At 39.1% G+C, this 23484-nt stretch overlaps 1 protein-coding gene across 1 annotated transcript in view; it reads right to left on the bottom strand.

The window, feature by feature from the left end:
- Positions 1–317: 317 nt before the first annotated feature.
- LOC140359457 (UPF0524 protein C3orf70 homolog B) overlaps positions 318–23484 on the bottom strand; it is a 24737-nt gene continuing 1570 nt past the window's right edge. The window contains exon 2 of the mRNA XM_072444394.1: positions 318–4308. Within this exon, the coding sequence (XP_072300495.1) occupies positions 3635–4308 (674 nt within the window). The 3' untranslated portion in view covers positions 318–3634. The remainder of the gene's footprint in view (positions 4309–23484) is intronic.

Here is a 23484-nt window from a genome sequence, read left to right as displayed (position 1 = left end):
CATGTTTTCCACTGGCAAATGTCATCTATGGTATCTTCTGTGATGCTTCAGAGTAGAAATCCTCTCATACGTCACTTAAGATGGGAATATGAAAAATGTTCCACAAAATATTTTATCTTTTACATATTTTATTGCCGCCCCAGTGGTGATAAATAATCCAACATTTCTGACTGCATCTGCTTGTTCCTGGTCCCTGGAGATTAGTCATCTGAAGTCATCTGGCGCAGGAAGTGCCGTTCACACCACAGCACGCTCAAACTCACTACTTCAGAGTCACATCTATCACACAGAAATAAAGGGCCACACATGACACATGAAAGAGTGTAAACTTGTTTAATTAAGATTTGTTCATATGAAAATAATAGAACGATAACATAAATGTGTTGTCGGAGGGCTGTTGTTGCTGTCCTCGCTCGCTGGCGTCGAACAAAAGTCGAGCGATTCTTGCTTTTCGTCTGAGGAAACGTTGACAGAGGAAGGTAGCCGTCATGCAAAAATAACTTCTGAATGATTAGTGTTGGTGGAAGCGGTACATATATCTGTGAATAGTTTGCTCCTGAACCTATCTAAAGAATAGTTTTCCTCAACAACAGCGGCTGCCAGCAGTCTGACACCAGCGCCTCCTCGTTTCTTCAGCCAAACACATCCAAACTCTGCATTGTAATCTTTTTAACAGTGCATAAAGTCACCATGACCATGAAAAAGTGACACGAAGCCGTCCCTGTACGCTTCAGTCCTAACACATCGCCGACCTACAGCCAATAACACAATATATTTCACTCTTTAAATATTAAATAACAAATCCATTATCATATGATTTCTATATAACTATATGTATATCGGAGAAAGCGCCTCTTTGTCAGATCTCTTTTGGTCTGTAGTGAAGCTGTGAAATGTGCCAGAGGTCAGCTTTATATTGTCTTGCTTGATTGACCCATAGCTATGCCAGCTCCACTCAGGCTAACGCTTTGGTCCAAACTGCAATTGTCAGGACATGTTCTGAGTGATGGATCCAAGAAATCCATTATTTGTTTGCTTCCAAAGGCTACAGTTAGTTTGACAATGTATTATTCCATTGGGTTATTATGACAGCAATATTGGCAGCAGGGGTGTTCGAAGCCCACCCTCCAAGCATTTATCATTTGCCAAGAACAATTTCACAAAACAGCCATCAACGTGGTTTCAATTGGAGTAATGCTTTGCTTCTCCAACATGATTTGTAATTTTTTTGGAAATTGCATCAGCCCAGATTAGAAGCAGTTTATTGTCTTGCTAAAGCTGCCGGCTAACATTTGTGCGCCTGAAAACAGCAGAAAACAGCCACTTAGCAACAGGTCAATTAAGAACATTAAACATTCCGTTTTAAAGGGGCTATAATATGTGCGTTTATTATGTAATAATAACATAAAGAAATCTACTTTTATAAACAAATATGGGCTATTCTTGGCTCCTGTTACAAATGTTAATATCTTTCAGACAAAAAATCCTCTACCTTAAGGTTACCAGGGGTCCCCATGTACCCGGGACAGTCCCACTTTTGAGCCCTGTCCCTGTTTTTAATTTAGAAAATCTGGTCACCTTAATCTATTTATAAGTACTTTAAAATATTTTTTTTGTTTTACATATAGCTACTTTAACTACGCTTTTATTAGCCTGTACCTAATATGTTTGCATGTAATAAAGTAAAATCTGTTTTGTCCCAGTACAGATATATTATAAAAGGATCTATTCGGGGGGAAAGGAGACCTTCTCTGCATCTAATTACAGTATTTTTTATCTCTGCAAAGCAGGAAGTGTGCCATTAGCATGCTAATGTTTGTTAACTTTACCATGACAGTAAAACTCGCTCTGAGTTCAGAGAGTTGTGACAATCGCTTTTGAACTCATTGAGGTTAAAGTGAGTGATACATGTGGACAGTTTAAAATGAAACTGGTTTTCATGTTGTTTACTTGGAAAAATCCGGTACAAGCAGCACCTTTAATAAAGCATGACCAATCTCCAGGGCTTCAGCTGGGCGTGGTCAGGACGGGTTTGATTTACAGTATACAGAACAAAGAATGATACAGATGCCGCTCGATGGCAGAGTAAAATAGCACATATGCCAGGCTCCATCTACAGCCGGCCGCATTGTGACTTCCAGCTATTTGCTGTATGTTCTTCCTTCTCTCATCCCCATTTCACACTACACTGTTCTGTCCAATAAAGCTTACGGGCCAAAAAATAAAATAAGAATGATTTGGGCTTAGTAAGTACTTAATTAATCATTATATGTAATCTAATAATAAGTCATAATTCCTTAAATAAATAGTTACTGTACTAAGCCTGAATCACTCTTAATAAATCAGTTCATGCTTTTTTAAGGCTAATTAAGGTGTGGATCATATTTTCTTTAACCATTCACTGTTACATGCTTGGTCCTCACTGGCAGATACAGCATTAAAATGTGCTTTGTCTATTCCTTGATTGTCTAACACTGACCGACAGTGTTGTAGAAGAATCCTAAACAAACTTTGGACAGCTTTCATAATATGTGAAAACGGAGTCTCAATAATCCATCATAACCAACTCATAGACCAATACGCTATCGCTCTATTACAGTTGTAAGAAGACATTAATATCGATTGAGCAGGAGAGATGTAGACGGTGAACTCACTGGCAGGAGAAATGGCATGCTTCAAGTTTGGGTCACTCGAAAGATGACAGGAGAGAGCGCTAGGATGACCTCACAGCTCATTTTGATCAAGAAACCCACTCTGCCAACTGCAATCATACATTATTCACCCAGTCATATATATTGAATAGACCTCTACAAAAATCCAGGCACGGCTAAATTTGGGTTGAGCTCATTTGACCGCATCGTGTCCGAGTGCAAGAGATGTATTTGGTCCACTGGGTATGTGCTTGGCGGTTTTGTGCTTTCTGAGAGTTGGAAAACGTCTCCATGCGGGGGTGTGTGGATGGAGGCTAAGTGATGAAACGGACAGTCCTTGATCACACCGGAAGTCTAAATCCATTATATAAAACATCCTGCACACCGAAAGGTATTCTATATTCACTTGCCACATTATTAGATTCATCTTTTCCAGTCCATTCTTGCACTTAAGTATCAAGCTGGCTCAGAAATAGTGCCACTACTGCCTGTCCACTTCAACGTCTTCTGTTTCGTTATAATATTTTATCCAATGCATGTTCAGAATGGAAAAGGGAGCATATGAAGGGCAATAATGGCAAAAATGTACCGGTAATGTCTTTTCTGGTTGGATTATATTTTTGTAATTCATAAAAAAATGCAGTTTGAGATTCAATTATTGGTGTCGCTCGTGAACCAGTGTGGTTTTTATTTGTTTTCAACTTCCTTTTGCTCGGAATTGTTACTTTTTTAACCTTCTTTGTAAGCCCTTTGTAATCATTGTCAGCCCGCAATAGCAGTTTTACAACCTCAGTCACTTGAATCACATTCCCCAGATCAATGTTGCTTTGATTGCATACTGGATAAAAATGTATTTAACATTAGAAAAGCTGAATCTAATAATGTGGCCTGGAACTGGCTAATTGCTGTAGATGTTTGATTGTTTTTCCTGTAATATCCACAGATTACGTTCCTGTAAACGGCGTCCACCACCTCTGTGTCAGTTACACAGTAGTCTCTATCTTCTCAATGATCTCTATCATAGATTTGGAAGGAGACAGCAGAGAGCACTCGTCCTGGTCCCACAGGCTGCCGGGGCTGGAGTTCCCGTCCGTGCTGAGTCCATCGTCCTCCTCGCTGTCCTCACACGACTCCATGAAGTGCAGGCCCAGAGCGTTGATGCCCGAGTCCTCCGAGCTGGATGGAGACGAACAGTGCTCCATTTTGTGTCCTTTTACCTTGTCCAAAGGCGAGGCGGTCTTGTGTTGTGTTTGGACGGCGGCTGGAGGTGGGTTGGCTTTAGGGGAGGCTGTGATCTGTTTGGGGGCTTTGAGCTGGGGTGCAGGGGGGTTCAGGGGCGCCTGACGGGTAGCGGGGGCCGGCGGGGGCGGGGTCGGTGGATTTGGAGGTTCAGGCATCGTAGGTGTGGGGCGCTGCACGTAGCACATTTTACCGTTGATGCGTTTGACTATGTAGTCGTCCACAAACAGATCGGCGATGACGCAGTACTTGGGCGACTCGAGGGGAGGGGGCGACTGGAAGCTTGGGGCCAGCTTTAGGAAGCGCTCGGCCAGAGATGAGGACAGGTCAATGGTGTCACTGTACTCCGATCCTTCAAGGGGCACTGCTGTGCTGGGCAGCAGACACACATTTGTCATGGGCTGGTACACATATTTACCTGAAAGACACAAAAATAAACATGAAGTAAATTAGTGAATATTTTCTTTCGTAAAAATAGAGGCTAAAAATGTCTATTTATTTTTTGGGGGTGTATGGACTAGAGGACCACCAGCCGAAAACATGCCGCCAATCAACACAATGATGATGAACAAACTGGCTCAAGCTTTTACAAGCTTTTATTATAACTCTACACAACTTACTACACTGAAAAAGATGTTGATAAAATTGGAATTTCTGCTAAAACCACAAAAAAAACAACAACAACAACAACACAGTAACTACACTTACTAAGCCTTAATTAAGCTTAATAAACCATTTAATCACTATGACTTTGTTAATGCTTTACCATGGCAGGAATACGTGTAGTTTATATAAAGTGTTACAAAGTGTGTGTAGTAGTATGAATGCATAAAGGCGAAATCTTAAAGTCGGTTCATTGTTCATGTTCAGTCCATCGCACCTTCTTTAGTGTAGTGCACAGTATCTTTGTTTTATGACACATTATGTACAGAGTTATTGGGAACTTACTAAGGAGTCTAGAATAAAAGATGTTAACCACTCCCCATATATAAGACCTCATTTAACCTCTAGCCTGTGCGCAGTAATTGTATGCAGATTCACTTCTCGTACTACTACTGATACAAGTTAGCAAAAGCTGCATAATTTAAGAACGCTAACAAATGGCTGGGGAGGAGAGCCTGCCACGGCGTGTCTGGGATAACTGAGCGACTGCGTGTGGGGATGGGGGCAATTTTTAGATCACAAAGCTGCCAACCGCAAAATACTACCTGCCTGTCCACCTCCATCGGAGACAGAACCTGAGCAGAAGTGGTGTTTAAAATTCACAGAGCACACACCTGGCTTTTGACCTCTACAAACTTGATACAAACCAGGAGAATAGAGACATACAGTTTTACTCCCAAAGGGCAGGTCGAAAAGGCTGTTCATCTATACTTTTTTATTTAAAGGGGGATTTCTGGTAGAGGGTATCTCCATAGAGACAAGCAACACCCGTCTCCACTTGAGGTAACCATCTATTGTTTCCATTGCAGAGGTTTTATTCCCCTGCCTGCTCACAATTTCGAGTAAATTCCAAAGATATCCATCGATTGTTTCCATTGCAGGAGTTTTATATTCCATCCTGCAGTTTTTCCAAGGTATCTCAAAGTAAAAATGTGTTATTGAATAAATGCAAGATAAATATGTTTAAAGCAATACTTGGAGATCTCCGTGGAGAGAAGCAGGTGGTTTTGCATTTAGATTTGTTTTTCTCCAGAATCCAGAGGCATAATCTAGTCACTAACGCACTCCAAAGAAAATAGGTTCAAATTAATGACTTGCAGCTTCGAGCAAATAGTTTCAAAATATAGCAGTAAACCGTCGCTTCACAGTAGAGTGTGTATTTTTCTACTACCTATTTGGTCTAATGACTTGCTACATGCACAACCAAAACGCTGCCATCTACGGACGCCATGAATCCTCCTTTCAGATATAGTAGACTGTGATTGTGCAAAACGACCACCTCCAAAGCTTATTCATTGTGTGCGGACGACTGCCTCTGACTGGAGTCGACTTTGGCCGTTTTGATGTGTGTGTAACTGGCTCCCCGGAGAGACCAAGGAACTACAGACACGACAGGTCTACACACTTCCTCCATTCTGCGTCCTTTTGTTAATGCAGTGTGGTGGAGCCATTCAATCAGAAATCCTCTCTCCCAGGTTACTCTGCCAATGCCCCGCCACTTCAAAGTAAGGCCAAGAGATAGTTTATAATAACACACGACGTGACATGGATTTAATTAAGCTGCTTCGACTAAATGCAAAGAGTTGTGTGGTGTCAAAAGGAGGTTCAGCCACTCGTCTGGTTGAAGCGGTGTACGTTGTTAAAAACAAAAGCGGTTTTGGAGGAAAAAGCAGAATGGTAGGGTTCTTGTTTTAATGAGACAAAGTCAATGGTCCATACAGAGGAGGCTTACTGTGAAGTGCTCATTCAAGCAGATATGATGGTGGAAATAAACGAGTACCGTGAGTCTACGAAGCAAAGTCTGAAGCTTTTAGTCCTCAGGCTGAAGATGGCTGTTTGTTTTAACATTTTGTCGGCCAATGTTTAGGGCCAGATTTAGCCTTCATTTCTACATTGTGGTGACTATTGCCTATTATAGCTCAAACAGGAGTCCAAATTAAATTGTATGAACTATTTTCTGTCAACAACTAGTGCTACATTCAATTCATCTGTAATTTAAATTGAATTATTTATAGTTCCATCCATGAATTTACACTGACAACAAATGCTCACCCGCTCCACCAATACCTCTGTGTTAGAAAGCCAAAAAAGACATTAGCTCATAGTAATGGGCTTTTATCAAAGAAATAGGTATATTGATTGACGGAGGCGTCGAAAAATACAAAAATATCCATACATAAAAAGCATTTTTAAAATCAAAATGTTATCAATTTTTGAAATACATGTTTATATTTTAGGTTTTCTACAAATATATTTTTAGATCAAGCAGGGATATAGACAAAAAATGATAGCCAAGGTCAAATCAATACTAGAAGAAGAGTTTCAATGCATTTTAATACAATTTTCACTGGTATTGCTATACTTGCAATAGTATTTCTTGTATCGGATCGAGATCAAATTAGTAGCTCATTCATACACTTCAGTGGAAATATTGCTAATATAAAGCTAAAACAAACAATTGTACAATAATTTACAGGCTAGTTAACTGGCTGAATTAATTTCATATTTTTCAGTCTTGCTGGGAAAGTGTGGATGGTTGAAGTATAAGTTCTCTGATGCTCGCCTGTGGTTCAGTGGTTCAAGGCTTTGCACGTGTGTGGTTGCTGTTATTGAATGTCTTGCCAGAGATATGTTTCAGAATCTCACTGTCGAGATACTAAATGTCCGCTGCCCGTTGTCGTTTCACAGGATGTGCAAAGATGAACAATGTGCTTGAAATTACAAAGAACAACTACTGGTAATCTGTTCTGAAGCTAATATACAATATCTTGAGAATCCCTCTGGCGATCTCAACATGGCGATGATGACAGACATACTTAGGCCTATTAAGCAGTTTCACGGACTCTTTTGTTTTCAAAACGTGCACATAGAAGCACTTTGTGTGTTTGCGGACAGGTAAGAAGTCGTCCTTTTCTCTGACAGATTTAAGTTTTTTTCTCCCCATTTACTCTTAACTGGTTTCTTTAGTGAGGTAAAAAACGTGTTTCCTGTTTTGACCTCACCTAGGGACAGATTTGTTTTACTTGTGAGCACTTATAAACCAAATAAATCCTCATGATTGAACTAAAGACAACTCTGCTCAAGTTGTTTTTTCTTCTTTAAGTCTTTCAATAGAAAATCCACAAAATAGCTACCACCAAAGTTTGACCATTTGCAGAATGTCTTTACCCCATCTTCCCCTATTTCACGCTACAGTTGTCCTTTCAAATAAAGTCTTTGGGCCAGACATTTGATATAGACTAGAATTTCTCTGATACGGCGCTATAAGCAAACGTATTCACTTATTCACAGTGCCACAGAGAGTTGTTTATACAAATGTGAGATGTGTATTGCTATTTTTGTGTCTGTTTTCTGATCTGTAGAATCTTACATGTTTAAATAACCAAGTACTTTTACATCTGCAAAAAACATATATTTTATTATTTGGTTTGTAAATAAACTCTTTAATTCTTCCCTCAAACATGCCATACTTTCCATTGAATTCTGAACTTTTGGCCCACAATCTAGCACCTGGAGCCATGCTGGGGGCGGAGAATCAACAGACATTCAGGTTTGACACCACGAGCTTTAGCAGCAGCACTGTTTGGCTTTGCACTGAGATTTAGATTCACAAGACGTGGAAAAAACACAAAATTGGTTTTCCACTAAGTTAGAAATATCTCTATAGCCGCCGGCCTCAGAGCAAGGAGAGGTGCGTTAGCAGAGATTAATCTCACTTAGAAGCAGCGAGAGGAGACTAAATCAGATTAGTATGTTGTATAATCTCTGTGTATTCACCTTGCTGGCGTTATTGAGTTTTGGATGTGTGCTTTTATAACGAAGTCAATCAATACAAATGTGATCAGGTCAGGTTTTCAGAAACAGACAAAATGTAAATCGAAATATGTGTAAGGAGCGTCAGGTTGTAGGCCTTGAGTCGATTAATCGATCGGTGGTGTGCCCAAATTTATATTACTGTAGTTACTTACCAGTAATCCTTTTATTTAGATCATAAGGATTTATATAAGACAGCAGCAGAAAGGAGGCAGGAAGTGAGCTGTCTGAAGATTTGGGAGTTTAATCTGCATTTTAAAAAGAAATTCTGTTTAAATAGTTAGTATAGTATGAACGTCTGTGAGTGCAGATGGTCAGATCAGAGCTACTTATTAGTTCCCGCCCCCTGCCGCATGTCTTTAGTCATCCAAGAATGTCTTTAATCAAATATAGTCCTAATGTAAAGAGTGTAACGTTATCTTATGTGTACCTTATGTGTTATCTTATTTTCAATTTGACCAGTATTTGTCACAAAACAAGCAATTGTAGAAACAAACATTTAATTTTTTGTGTATATAGCCAGATTAGATTAGACATTTGTGACTACTTTAATACAGACAGCATTTCAGAGCATGATTTTACAACTTATGACTGTGAGAACTCTTTCCTCACAATTGTAATTTCCAAAAACAGTGTAAATATTGGATCCAGATCATCATAGTTTGGTTGTCATCTTACTCACCGGTAATATAACAAAGACAAACTTGCCACTGTGGTTTCAAATGTGATTTTCATGATGATTACTGGATGGAAACATGAGTGAAATATAAACTTGGTCCAAGTAAGAAAAATAACAGTTAATCAAAATGTAAATGTATCTAAGCGGTGTGCTGATTGCAGATATGATAGCGCTGCAGGTGATTATCGTAATGCAATACAAATGAAGTAATTTTTGATCTTGTCTAATAAATATACAGCAGTACAATGCTCCGAGTGGCTGTCAGTGAACGATATCAAAGCTATATTGATATTCCCTGGTCCTTTCGAATAACATTATGGCCAGTGTTCGAGTCATTTGTTTGAACCTGGGCCTGATTATATTTCCATACTAACAAGCACCAGATGTCCCCCTCACAAAACCTCCCATAATGAGTCACGTTCCGCCTAGGCAAAAATGTCCACGGCACAATTCGAAATAATACACAGCAGAGCAATATGTAGAGGCCTATTTACGGCGCCGGATCGATACGTTCAGTGCAGCCGTCGACAATAGAAGAAGCATGTATGTGCATAACAGACGAGGAGAACGTGGATGTAAAGCGCTACGTCGAGAAATGTACGATTGGATTTCAGCTTGTGACGCAGTGGTATTGAAATTGATTGAGACTTTTATTGTGTTAGGGGTATGGCCATAGGCAGTACAGCAGTGTATAATCTGAGGCTGATGTGGAAGACAAATGACACTTTTCTGCCAGTGCTAAAATACAAGAGCCCACAGACATTTTTGCGGTGTTGATTGAGAGAATGAACATGGGTTTTTGAGTGCATGAATGCTAAAGATAGGGAAAATGAGGACAGCTTTATATACCACTTTATTATAAAAGTTCTCTACCTTTTCTTGTCTCAAGAATCGCCCAGGCTTTGTCTCACATTATTGCCTTTAACTCCAATATATTCGTTTTCTTGTTTTAATGATATAGACTTAGAACGTCAAAATGCTATTCAATTCTTTACAAATCTAAAGCCATTCCAAGTAAGTGCCTGCGAACACAAAAGGTCCCCGTGCCCCTAGTTTGGACACACTGACAGTACGGTGGCTTAGCAAGGACACAATTACCAGCAAGCAAACCCAAAAGAAAAGAGGAGACAAATCAGTATCTTTTGAGTAATTATATCTACACAAAGGTAGACAAAGCGCATTGTTAGTCCGTTTTCTGATTTCCATGAAAACTGTCTAAACCACACGGGGAGATAATACCATATTCTTTTCATGGTATGCTATTTATTGCACGAGACAAACAGAATTGTTGAAATGCTCCTTTTTCCTTTGAGAATGCCTTGACAAGACTTTGACGACAATAATTATTGTCATATTCCAAATAATTAAGATATGAAAGTGATTTCTTTATGTTGTCTACGCTGCACTGCAATAGAGAAAAGGATCATTATCTGTGCAGTTCCTTTGTATTTTTTTGTTGTTGTTGCTGCAAGAAAACAATGCATTTAAGCCAAGGAGCTTCTAATGTTATATATTCTGACGGCTCACAATATTAAAGTGAGATGTTTGATGATATATCACACAATATTACACTTATTGTTACATCCATACTCTCATATAAAAGAGATTTGTCAAAGGAAAAGTGTTATAATAAACTATGTAACTCCTCTGGTGGAGCGTCTGCTTCTCTCCATGGAGATGTTTTTGCTTTGTCTCAAATCTTCCACAGTTGGCATCAAACTTCTATCCATCTCCATGGAGACGATCAGATCAAGTTACATATCTGATCTGTAATATTAAATCATTCCAGGGAAAGACACCAACTTGTTTAATCGTGTAATATTATTAATTCCCAACTTTCCCTGCTAAATGGAGCTTGATAACAGTCAATCTCACGTTTACACAGATTTAGTCGCCCGTTAGTACATTCCTCACATGTCTGATCTTCTCATCTTTTCAGACGTTTTGCCGTAGCCGTCTTGGGCTTTTTCACCCCGACAAAAGTAAAGCAGAGGAGTTGCACAAATGTTAACTTTCAATTAAATTTGAAGAAAGCGCACAGACAGACCTATTTGCAACATCCATACTTACTAGTGGGTGACAATGTTTAAGAACAACCAAATCTTATAGTCTCGCCACAGTATATTAACTTCACCATATCATAATGTAATAGCAACATTTTAGTTATTGAGCTTCATTTGTAAATTTCAACTGATTACAAAAGCAATGTCTTTAGTTTGGAAGTTTCCATTCTTATTTAATAGTTGGCCTCTTTGGTGCAAATTTAAGGAAATATTAGTATTAATTGTGTCAAAATGTTCATTATTTTAAATTAAATTGTCATGATGAATCGTCAGTGAACCAGGGTTTTTCTGTTATACTGCAACATTTTAACCATATGGACGATACTCCATATATTTTGTTCCGGTGTTTTGTTCATGTTGGGTACGATGAGGCAAAGGATCCTGGTTTATATAGATCCCCACATCCTTTTACCACAGCTGCGACAAAACAATGACTTTGAAATTTTGTAAAAGCGTCTTGATAAGAATTACTACTATCGTTTGCCAATTTTGCACCAATCCAGGCAAAACTGAGTGTGTCCAAGTGTAAAGGCTTTTTCTGCCAACACATCAGTTTAGTGTACAGCGTGTGAAGGCACCACGCTGCAGAGGAAACAAGTGGAAGAATCCTCCTGTGACAGCTGCTAGAACGCACCACAATAACACGGCCACAGGACACAAACTGCACTGAGCGAGGGAGAGATGGATGAGCGAGGGAGATTATTCCGGAGGGTAAATCCTTTCATCACATGGAGAAGTCATCACACATGGGTAAAAGAAACACCACATGCTTATAAGAGCAGGGGAAAGTAAGTGCGCTGGTGTGTACACATGATTATGATGGTTGGACAGGAGACTGACCAGGTCTAAACCAGGTGCAAACAAGGACTAAACCAGTAAACAAGGGAACTTTTTTATTTTTATGTTGGGCTCTGGGCCAAATCAGATCATTTAGGGGGTCAATTCTGGCCCACGGGCCTTAAGTTGAATAGGCCCGGTCTATGATATGTTTATATTCTGTACAAGTGAGGCACAAATAAAAAGCAGTGTAAAGTAAAGTGGTTGTTTTGTGGTTGTTTCCTTCTTAAGTAACTATAGATTAAAATGAAGGATTTTGGAAGTTACCATAATAAATTCGGGGTTAGTTATCTTATTTAGAATGAGATACTAGTACACAATAAACCATCAAATGTTTTTTTGGTAATAACTATTTTGATTCTTTAGAACATACAGTATTTTGATTACATGAACACCACACGAATCATATAAAAATAATGTTTGTTTACTCAAGAGTTAAATACTTCTTATCATAAAACAATTGCCTGCTTTACATATGTGTAGGCTGAATAAATAACACTTGAAAGACATTGCAAGCTACAGAAATATATTGGTATATCAAAGCGTTTATAGTAAATATGTTGATGTGAACATGTAAAAAATAGAAATGTAGAATATATTTAAAAACTACACTAAAACTGCTGTATTGTGACATTCTGGGATTCCATCAGCTCTAATCACTCACTAGAACAAGCCGTTACAGGAAGTGCCAGTAGTGATATTTCTGAGAGCTTTTATAGCGAGGTTTGAAAGCTAATTTCGGTTGGGGAGCACAGCTGTCATCCTTGTGAAGAAGCGATGTTTTTGTGGCAAGGGAATCGACTCCAGCGGCACACATCTCCATCTTGTGCCCGGAGCTGCCAGACACATCTCTAATACTGGGGACAGTCCCACTAAATAACAAAGCGAGGAGCCCATCCATCTTTTCCTGTCAGAGCCACAATCTCAGCCCACATATGTATCACGCGATGGGGACGCTTACACCATTCAGAGGCGGCAGAGTGGAGAATCTACAGGAGCGATGAATAGGAGAGTGTGCCGGGCTGGTTTACGCCAATTTAATATCAGAGTGAATCAGGGATGCTTCGTCACAAACGCCTCGCTTGTGTACTCGTGAGCAAAGATGGGTTTGAGTGTAGGTCAGTGCATGTTAACCTTTACTAGATGTTATAAAGAACTGCCCCTTTACAATGCCCTCTACTGGCTTCAGGTGTGGCTATGCCTTTTACTAGTTTGGCCTGGCATAAAAGAGATAACAATAAGTAGCACCCATTATTATAGTGCTAAACATTTCTACAAGCATCCATGGAGTTGAAGTTCATAGCTTTCCTTGACCTGTGTGGCTTTTAGGTATTGCAGCTGAGCCAGTTAACAGAACACACACACAGACGTTCTCTGTCACTCATGACGTTTACATCCACAGAGAACTCAAAGTACACAGAACCAAACTCAATTCCCCAAAATCTGTCAGCACACTCTTGTAGCAGTCTATATGCTACGTACAGAGCCAATTTGGTGTGTGTGGCGGCTAAAGATGTTCAGGGGCGCCTAGTAATTTAGCATTAGCATTATAATGTAGCTTTAATTGTATTGGACTATTGGAGTTATCAGTGAGTTTTACCTTGAATTTAATGCTGCAGGGCAAAACAATCCTCCCCAAAACAATGCATACAATATCGCCCTCAAAGCCCAGGAAAGGCACTGATCTAAAATGAGTGTGAACTAAAACTAAATGTTACCTAAATGGCACCATTCAGCTCCATAAATATCTTCTCAGCTGAAACATTACACTGGCTATACTTTCATTCGTTTCATCTTTGTACATTACATTTTCTCGAGTGTTTTTGTTAGACTCCAACGAGTGATAAACGCTGCTTAATGTTTTTCCAAACGCTCACGCTGCTCATACATTGCTCTAAAAACAGACTCACAATCATTGCTTCTATATTAGTTTGCTGCAGCAGCCGGACCCTTTTGGCCTGCACTTCCACAGTCCACTTAGCTCCCTTCTGCTCTTTTACCCAGCATGCATCAGACCTGCAGTATGAGTCTGCAGTTGAGGCAGGAAGACGGGCTTCGGGTTTCAGTGAAGAGCATGAGCCAGCATCATGTGAAACTACTTCCTGCCTCGGAGCCTGTGCAGAGCCGAATGCTCCTCTGTGCTAAGTAAATATAAAGCCTGGAGCAGTGATGATGTGAAAGAGTGTCATGAGTGCTTTGAGCTCATCATTATGTAACTGGATCATGCCTTTAGTGTTGTGACTAAAGCGACTCAAAAGCATCTGAAAAGTTTGAATTCCGATGCCAACAGCAGCATAGCTAAAACTAGACCAGTTCACCACATATAATATATAGTCTACATGCAATATATCTACTGTACCTTCACAGAACTACTAACGCAATTAAACAGAACTAAATCATTTGGAACTTTGTGGTAGTGGCAGTGGTCCAAAATCATTTCTCACTTGCCTAATGTATTGCTCATATCTCAGTACATCCCCGTGATTTGTTTATTTATTTATTTATTTTTTTACAACTTTCAAGGTGCAAAGTAGTAGACGCAAGTGTTACATTCGCGTTTGCGTTTGAAAAAAAAACCCTCACATAACGGTCTGCTTTTACATATCAGGCAAGTTTTGACACCGTACAAAATGAAAACAATTAGAAACAGCCTCTTTAGCTGCGTTAAAATAAGACGTAGAAAAAAAGATTCGGAATAGCATTCACCGTCATGATTCCAGCCCTACACTGTAAATGCATGAAACAAATGATGTTCATTAGTCTTTACCTAAAACAATTGTGAACATGACATGGATTGATCATAACCCCTTGACCAGAAGATTCCTGTAGATACCACTAATGCCTATTGTATGCACTATACCCGCTACAAGTTCAGTATTTATCCCAACGGCAAAAAGTAAAACCGCCTGAATCTCAATAAAACCAGTGTATACTCCTCTCCAGCCGCTCGATGCTTAAACGTGACGTCAACCTGCTGCAGACTACACTCGCAGGGCTAATAACAGATTATTGCTGTTATCTAATCTTCTATCTCTCTCTCAGTGTTAGCCGGCAGTGTCACAGACATTTCCCCTGCATAAATAAATCTACACTCATGTTGGTGTTTTGGGGCTTCTCTCTCAACACAACACAATGACTGTGCACAGCTCCACAAGGCCATCTGGGACAGGCCTTCCTTGAGGTGGGATTACGCAGCGGACCCTGGGGATTAGTTCAGTGGGTGTAATCTACATTTCAAAGGACAGTATACATCAGTATAAGGGCCTCTTTATGGTCCAGCTCTTTCATCAGACACACATGATGTCATCAAGTCAGGGAACGTCAACACACTGTTCCGCATGTCAAATGATGTGGTGAACTACTCAACTACAGCTCACATCAATTTAGTGCATTTTAAAAGATATGTTATGCTAAATTGATGTTTTTGAGCTTTTAGCCATGTTATAACATTGTTCCCTCCTCAAAAACATACCTAGATTTGTATTTAGGCTAAATGTATTCACGCTAGTTTGACGACTCCTGTTTAGAAAGTCCTCAGAAAACACTTTACATCTGTGACGTCATAGGCAGAGCTCAGATAACGATTATTCACGATTATCGAGACTTTGACCAAACAACAATCTTTCATTTTCTTTTCATTCCTGTGGTCTGACATGTTTTTATTCCTCAAGTTTTAACCGGCTTTATGAAATGTAACGTTCTGAAAGAGTCCATTTTTTACCTGCTAGATTGAACAAAAAAAAAATATTTAGCTTAAAAATTGTCCTGATTTTTTATTTTTTTTTGGTGCTTACGATTATATTGTGACCTGAATAATCACAATTATCGATTAATCTAATAATCGTGACATCCATAGTCGGCCACAAGAAAGCTAGGTTTATTTGTGTATCTCCCCTGTGCAATTCCCTCTGCTGCCAGTAGATGAAGCCCAAAGTCAATTCCTACTGAGGGAAATGCCAGTGTCATGAAGTCATTTTGTCTTGATAACTTTTTACTTATAAAACATAGGGTTCCTAAGTAAAGGTACTCAAGAGCATGTTTAAAGGCAAATAACAATGGAATTTGTCCTTTAATACTCGACTAGAGTTACTTAGTTTGCAACCTTTGTATCTCACCTAATCATCTGCCATTCCAACAAAAACACTCATATGTGCAGCAGCAGAAGCATCAGCCTCCTCAGACTCACCGCTGATAACCCCCACCAGGCCGGCTCTAAGAGGAGATCACTTTCCGCGCTCTATCAGTGCAAAGGAACGCAACTCTGGACGGACAAGGGGGCGGCAACGTATGCGATCACGTGGTTTTGTGACGTCGGTGAATGAGTTCTATACATTAAACCCTCCTTAAAGAGCTTGTATCCAGTGTTTTCCTATGTAGTTGAGCAGTTTTCTCCAGTCCAGATGAAAATGAGACCACAAAGCATCTAATTTTAGAAAAAACTACTTATAGCATGTTAGTTGTTAGCTTTGCCATGGCAAAACTCGCACAAGCTTCTGAAAGTCGTGAAAAGCACTTAGAAGCTCACAGGGAATAAATTAGGAGGCACGGAATACGTGAGAAAGAGAGCAATAACTTTGGATCGCTGCAAACAGTTTAAAAGAACTACTTCTGTTTTTCATGTTTTTAAGAGGAAGAGCACATTTAATATATACATTTATATTCAATTGATCATAATGGTTACTTAGTGAAGAACAATTTTAAACTTAAGGTCGGTGAGCGGTCCAAACAATAATTTCAAGATTCATGGAAAAAGATGTTAAAACTACTCACTTTCACGTCACACTTAAAGCAATGATTAAGTTTGTATTCAAAATAGCCGTTTAGTTAAACTCAACATATTTTCTCCCCAGGTCATGCCCAGGTTCAGCCATTGAGTTTCTTCTTACAAACTAGAACTGTCACAACTCAATTTTGATGGTAAGAAAAAAGTTTGATATTCATTGATTTAGATACCAAAATTATATAAAAAAACACTTCTAAAATATTCAGAAATGTGATAAATTATCTCATTCCAATAGTAGTTTTAGTATCAATAAGCATCTGGGTATACTTTTTACAACCCCATTTACAAACTTACCATTTTTCTTATGGAGTCGCTTTATTTGTACATCCCCCACAGCAGTTCGAAGCTAAATGCAACATTAAACTAAACAGACAAAGAGCTTTACTGCTCACCTATAGAATCATTTATTTAGAATGGCGTGCCACAAGAGCGCTTCTGTTCTGTCCCTAGTGAAATTAAGCTGCTCAACACATGCCTGAATGCACATGATGAACGATTATGATTATGAAGATGGTTTTATATTAATTTAAATAGTCCTCTGGGATTTAGTATGTACCGGTATTTACTATGAGTACTGAATTTAGCATTTTAATAGTAGGTTTTTGACTATAACCATCATAAAATCATTGCATTCAGACCTGTATTGATAGATATTGTGAAGAGCATGAACCTGGTCATAAATATAGTGATGTGCCTTAAACCAACGGGGGAGCAGAGTGACTGAGCCCATCGCTCTTCAAGACGACAAGATATTCTGTTGTAAAAGAAGAGTAAAACGCATGGTAACAGTGGTGTGTGGCTCAGTGGTTAGATGTGCAAAATGTATGCAGATCCATCCACAGTATGGCATTATAGTGATAAATCTAGTATTTATTTAGAATGTGTGAAGGCCATGAAATCAGGTATTTATGTATCTATTTATTCTTGAACCAGGATAACTGCATTTCAAACACAGTACAAGTGTAATGACAATAAAGCTGAGGTTTTAAATCGTATACAGTGGAGTTCTGGCCCAGTGGGGAGGGGACTATTGAACACGTTTTAGACACAGGAGAAACTAGAGCAGCATAATTTGGAGAAAACAATATCCAATTGCGATTTATGTTTAAATAATATGATTCTCTTCAAAGTTCACATTTTAAATTTGTCCAAGAGAATGGAAGAAAAGACTGAAATAAGTCTACTGAACTGAAATGAACTGAAAAGCAGGAGATTTTTGGTACAATTATGGTACTGTGTCCATTCAAATTGCAATTTTGAATCCATTGCAATTAATCTGGCAGTTTTAGGAAAAGACAGACCCAAGCATGGACAGAGAGGAGATGAATGCCATACTGTGGAACATTCCAGGCAGAGCATCAACATCTCTAAGGAAAAAACAAACAGAAAAATGACATAGTGCACCTTTCACACATCATTAGCTGTACAACTTTAATCCAATAAGAACAAACGGCAAGTAAGATTTAACTACTGTCGTTCTGCTGAGGATTTACAAATTGTTCCAAATAAGTTGCAAATAAGAAGCAGACTCGTTGCTTTTCCCTTAATGACAAATTGATGGCGGCTAATGATAATTGTAATCATTGAACAGTGGATTAAAAGCACACAAAGTGTCCCGGGCCAGGTGGTGGTGGGAGAATACTGCTGCGAGTGAACAGGCGCTTTCATCAGACACAATGTATTGGCTGTGACACTAAACATAGCTAATCACTGCTAATGAGTGGCTTGGACTTACGTTGTCACCAGCTGGACTCGCTTCCCATCACTACATTTTTCATCAGATTTTATGAGAACATCCCGAGCAAAACATTTCACAAAGTTGATTGGCACCCGTCCATAAGCTATGTCCTCAAAGTGGCATATTCTGCGAGCACGAGAGTGATCATAATTTGCAGGAAATAGCCTAACCTTTGTGGTGTGTTGACCTTTTATATTTCTTTGCATGAAAACCTATTAAAAATGTCATTACAAAAACATGCTAAAAAGGCTCCCTGTAATTATTTTTTCTCCAGCGACAATCTCGACACCAATGAAAACATGAACATTTTAATAGGACATATGCGTTTTTCTGGTATGCAGTAATTGACTATTAACGTACATCGATATTTTACATTTTGTCAGTAAATAAAAAAGAACTTCATGATATAAACAGGTCAATAGACTTCTTGTAAAACTGCATATGTGATTCTCTGTTCTGTCCCAAGTAAGAACCTTTTCTGAGCACTGAAACCTGGACGGTGCAAGATTACTCAAAGAGGCATCATTTAATCAATACGATAATGACGAGGGAGAGCTTTTAAACGCTGTTAAAAGCTCATGAAAGTCAATTGCGTAATATTTCCTTGAAACGATTCTTATGATGCGTCACCAGCGCCTGTAATAGGTACAAGCAGAGGCCTGTGGCTCGTTCTCATGAGAGCTCCGGCTGTGCTGGACGCAGCAGGCCGGAGTATTCTGGAACATTGCTGTCCAGGGAGAAAGAGCCCAGAATACACTCCGAGTTTAAACGCCCCGCCGAGAGCTGAGGATTAAATAATGAGTAAATAAGTGACGGGTGCGTCTAGACATGAAGTGTGAAGTTATTTACAGCTGTGATGGGGAGCTTTTTATCATGGTTATAACTTTCTTTTTTTCTTTAAAGATTGTGTGCCTGTAGTCTTTATTGACAGGAAAGTAGTGTGATATGGGGGAAGAGAGAAGGGAGGACATGCAGTAACTAGTCAGTCAGGAATCACACTCAGGACACTGCAGCAGCTCAAGGTACTGAGTTTATGAGCCGTTAACCACCTTATAGACCATGTTTTAACAAAGCAGCAAGAATGTGCTAAAATGTGCCTTTAAATTTGTTTGAGGTTCAAGTCGAGCACAAAATATGAATGGAGCATTAACCACAGAAGTGCAGGAATATCACAATATTACATGAGGCATTTGTGTCTCTTTGAATATAGACAATACACTTGATACTAACGGTTTATCTTGAAAACAATTGCAATATTATCAATTTAACAATATATCTTGCACCTGTACATATGCATTATAGTTTAATACTAAATATCTGGTGGGAAAAAGCATAATGTGTCTTCTTTATGTCAGATCATGTTTTATCTGATAGATGCCAAAATAGTGAGTGTATATTTACAGTCTATGATACAAATACAGATGGGCTGTAAACAGAGCTTGTAAACAGAACCCTGCATGGTAAACCCTCCATGCACTGAGCGTTAGCCATCGAACTATGAAGATCCAGGGCAGTTTTGACAAATGAACACCACTCGATCACCAGAGCGTTGTTGGAAAACATTACTGCGTTTAGAAGCGTGAAGCATAGTTTATATATCGATTAGCTCATTTCTTAAAGAAGACATAGAGAAGAAGACATAGACAGACTGCAGCGCTGACATTCATCTGTCACTGTAAACGTACCACACTGCCAGACCATGCTGCCAGCACCACAAAATCCAACAGCAATTGAAACTAGAATATGGGATATTGACTGTTAATAATCTCATTGGCAAATATGACAAATAACACAATTAACTTTGCGTCTTCATTAAATTGAATGGGATATTACATTTCTATTGGTACCAGGCTGTGTGCACAGATAAAGTCTATAGTAATGCATCTGTACAATAAACATGATTGCGTGTAAGCCTGGCCTAGAATTAAACTAATCAAAGCCGTCATCAGAACACCTCATCAGCTTGATTTTCTTTCATGTGATGAATATTGCGATCATATCAGTGTTGGAACACGCGTGGTATTTCTACTCTGCAATCATCTATCTTACAGGCAAATTGTGTCGTAGTCTAAAAAATCTATATAATTCAGAGCTAGCTCAATGTGCATCGTAAAGTAAAATCCAACAGTTTTCTTTTCCGTTACCAATTGCTCATCAAAGCAATAGATGATTTCAAGCTTAATGTTTAAGTTTAATGGGGGTTGAAATGACAAAACTTACGCTCATAAACCACTTTGCTTACCCAAGATTCTGTAAACCTTTACGAACGTTCAAACTCACACATGAGCTCACAAATGCTCCTTTTCCCAGAAATGTAATCTTGTTGAAATATGAAGAAAAATCAAGAACCTTTTCACACCAATTTAATCAGACCTAATTATGTAAATATAATAAATTGAAGTAAAAGTTCTGCGACTACATCAAAGCGAAAACTAGCCTTAACTTGACACCATGAATATTTGAAATTCTGACAGGGTTAGCAATCCAAAATGTCCAGAAATGATGCAAGTGCAAGCGCTCTGGCCTAGAAACATCAAATACCTCGTTTTAGCTCACGATAAACATTGGAAGGAACTGGTCATTTTCCTGCCACATCAGATCATTCAAACTGGCTGTGTGCACGTGGGGCCATCTAAATCCAATGATTACAAGGCAAAGATTACACTGTGGCTTTCTGCGCTGGCACACCATAAACCAGGCTCGACCGCTGTGGGGACGGGAGGGTGATTGTGTTCCTGCCTGATCGGAGGATTGTTTCCGGGATAAATGAGGCCCGAGCGGAGGGAAGGCACCCTGACAGCTCCTTTGCCCTCCACTATTGTGATTGTGAGCCGATCGGAAGGGTGGAGAGCACAGGAAGTACAGCGCGGGTCGGACAGGCTGAGAAAATGCCTCGTTTACTGAAGCGGGGGATTGGAGGACACAATAAATGACAGCAAAAATGATTAGCCTTTCTTTATGAACACTGATAGAACATAACTAAACCATTTAACCTTAGATATGCCTGTTAATATGCAAGTAACACAGCCGTCTTCACAAATATGAACCCTAGACTAAACCATTTCTGCACAACCAAGGACTAACCCTTAGGAGATGGAATTTATGCAAAATATACTTTTAAAACCTTTAAAACTTGTTATTATCGTTTTCCCTGTGATTCTCCAATTTGAATCAGTGATTTCAACAAATTAAATCTGCACATATGGCAATATCTAGGTGGACAAACGAATATACTATACATAGCTTTAAAAGATTAAATGTAAGTTAAATTTAAGCTCAACATTTGTGAAACCACAACATTTACCGTATTTTCTGCACTATAAGTCGTACCTTTTACACAGTTTTGTCCGGGGTGTGACTTATACTCCAGAGCAACTTATATGTGATATTATTCGTTATTTTCACACTGGCAACCGCAAGAGGGCGCTCTAGGCTCTAAGTGACGCAGAAGAAGAATCTGCACTTCCTCTACCTCTGGAGTTTGTGGAGTTGTTTAGAAGTGACACAGAGGAAGAAGAATTTAGTGATTTGGGGTAAAACTGATGCTTTGGTAAACTTGTTAGCATGTTCTTTATGCTATAGTTATCTGAATAACTGTTAATATGTTACGTTAACATACCAGACACTTACCACAGTTCGTTGTCTGTGCCTCATGTAGCTGAAGGTGTTAGCGTTAGCATATGTACACCTGTTCACCATGTTCTCTCATCTGTTATTATTTTAAACTGCATTTCAAGATTAAATGTCTGTTCTTGGTCTTGGATTCTATTCAAATGCATTTCCACAACTTATACTAAAATGTGACTTATATATGTTTTTTTCTTCCCTTTTGGCTGGTGCGACTTATACGCCGGAAAATACGGTGACTGCTAATAAACTGCTAATAAAAAACAACTGATTTAGCGTACAGTAATATTGCATGTGTTTGGTGATTACCACAGGTATTTTATGCATCAAAAATTAACATTATAAAACTTTCTTAACAAACTCCAATCTCAAGTCTACAGCTGACCAATGACATTTTATCCATTTCTGGCTATTTAAATAATTAACAGATAGTATACATAATGACTAGCATGATTGACTCATTCGATTGGGCAATGCCATGAATGAGTGAGTGCTTCATGTGCAGGTTTGTCTAACCTTTATCCTCCTGCATTCAAGACACCATTGCGCAGAAAAATGCTGTTTTCCCCTACCCCCCATACACGCCTATTGCTCTTTACTCATTTGGTTGTCGCGCAGCCATTTGGGCACAAACGATCTGCAGCTCTCCACAGGCTTTGTTGTCACGACGTTTACACCGTGAAAGGGCGAGCGGAAATCAGACCTAAAACATAAAAGACGAGTGTCTACGTGGCAAACAAAAGAATAATACTGTATGTCTTTTTTAAACATAGACCGCGGGATTAAGAGCCTGAAACTGATTTATCAACCAGGATTAAACCAACACAGAGGACTAAACCAGGACGACTGACACAATATGACACATACCAGTCGTCTGTTGTCTCCAGTCTCCCAGAATAACTGCCTTAAAACTACAATGGGCCTGTGTGCTGTGCTGTTAGCCATTTAAAGTCCAAATCATGTTCTTAAATACTTTGCGAAACAGCATTGTAACAACTCAACGGGAGAGTAAAGAAATCTTTGAGAAGAACTTGTCCACAGCCGAGCGTCTGGCATAGCGCTCCGCTCACACCGTTCAATAACTAACACGTAAAAGATTTATTTAAAAAACTATTAGTCATCTTACGCTAGCGAGGAATCTTTAAAAATAGGGCAAAAACTATAAACGGCAATAAAGTATGCACCTTAAAAAGACGTGGGTTTGAATGTTATATTCACAATTCGCCGCAATCTTGTTCACATGGAGTTGCGATAATTGTTGTCAGTGTAACTATGGAAACATGCATAGGAGGAATCCCTGAGAAATGCCATAGATTTATTGGTTGTAAGATAAATGCAATATAGAAAAGATTAGCAAATGTTTGTTAAGATTTAAATCAAGGTTCCAAAGT

This window comes from Eucyclogobius newberryi, unplaced genomic scaffold, assembly GCF_026437365.1.
Source record: "Eucyclogobius newberryi isolate DKJ021-1_F unplaced genomic scaffold, fEucNew1.0.hap1 SCAF_14, whole genome shotgun sequence".
NCBI lineage: Eukaryota > Metazoa > Chordata > Actinopteri > Gobiiformes > Gobiidae > Eucyclogobius > Eucyclogobius newberryi.
The sequence above is the reverse complement of the archived record's forward strand: the minus strand, read 5'-3'. Positions and strand labels throughout refer to the sequence as shown.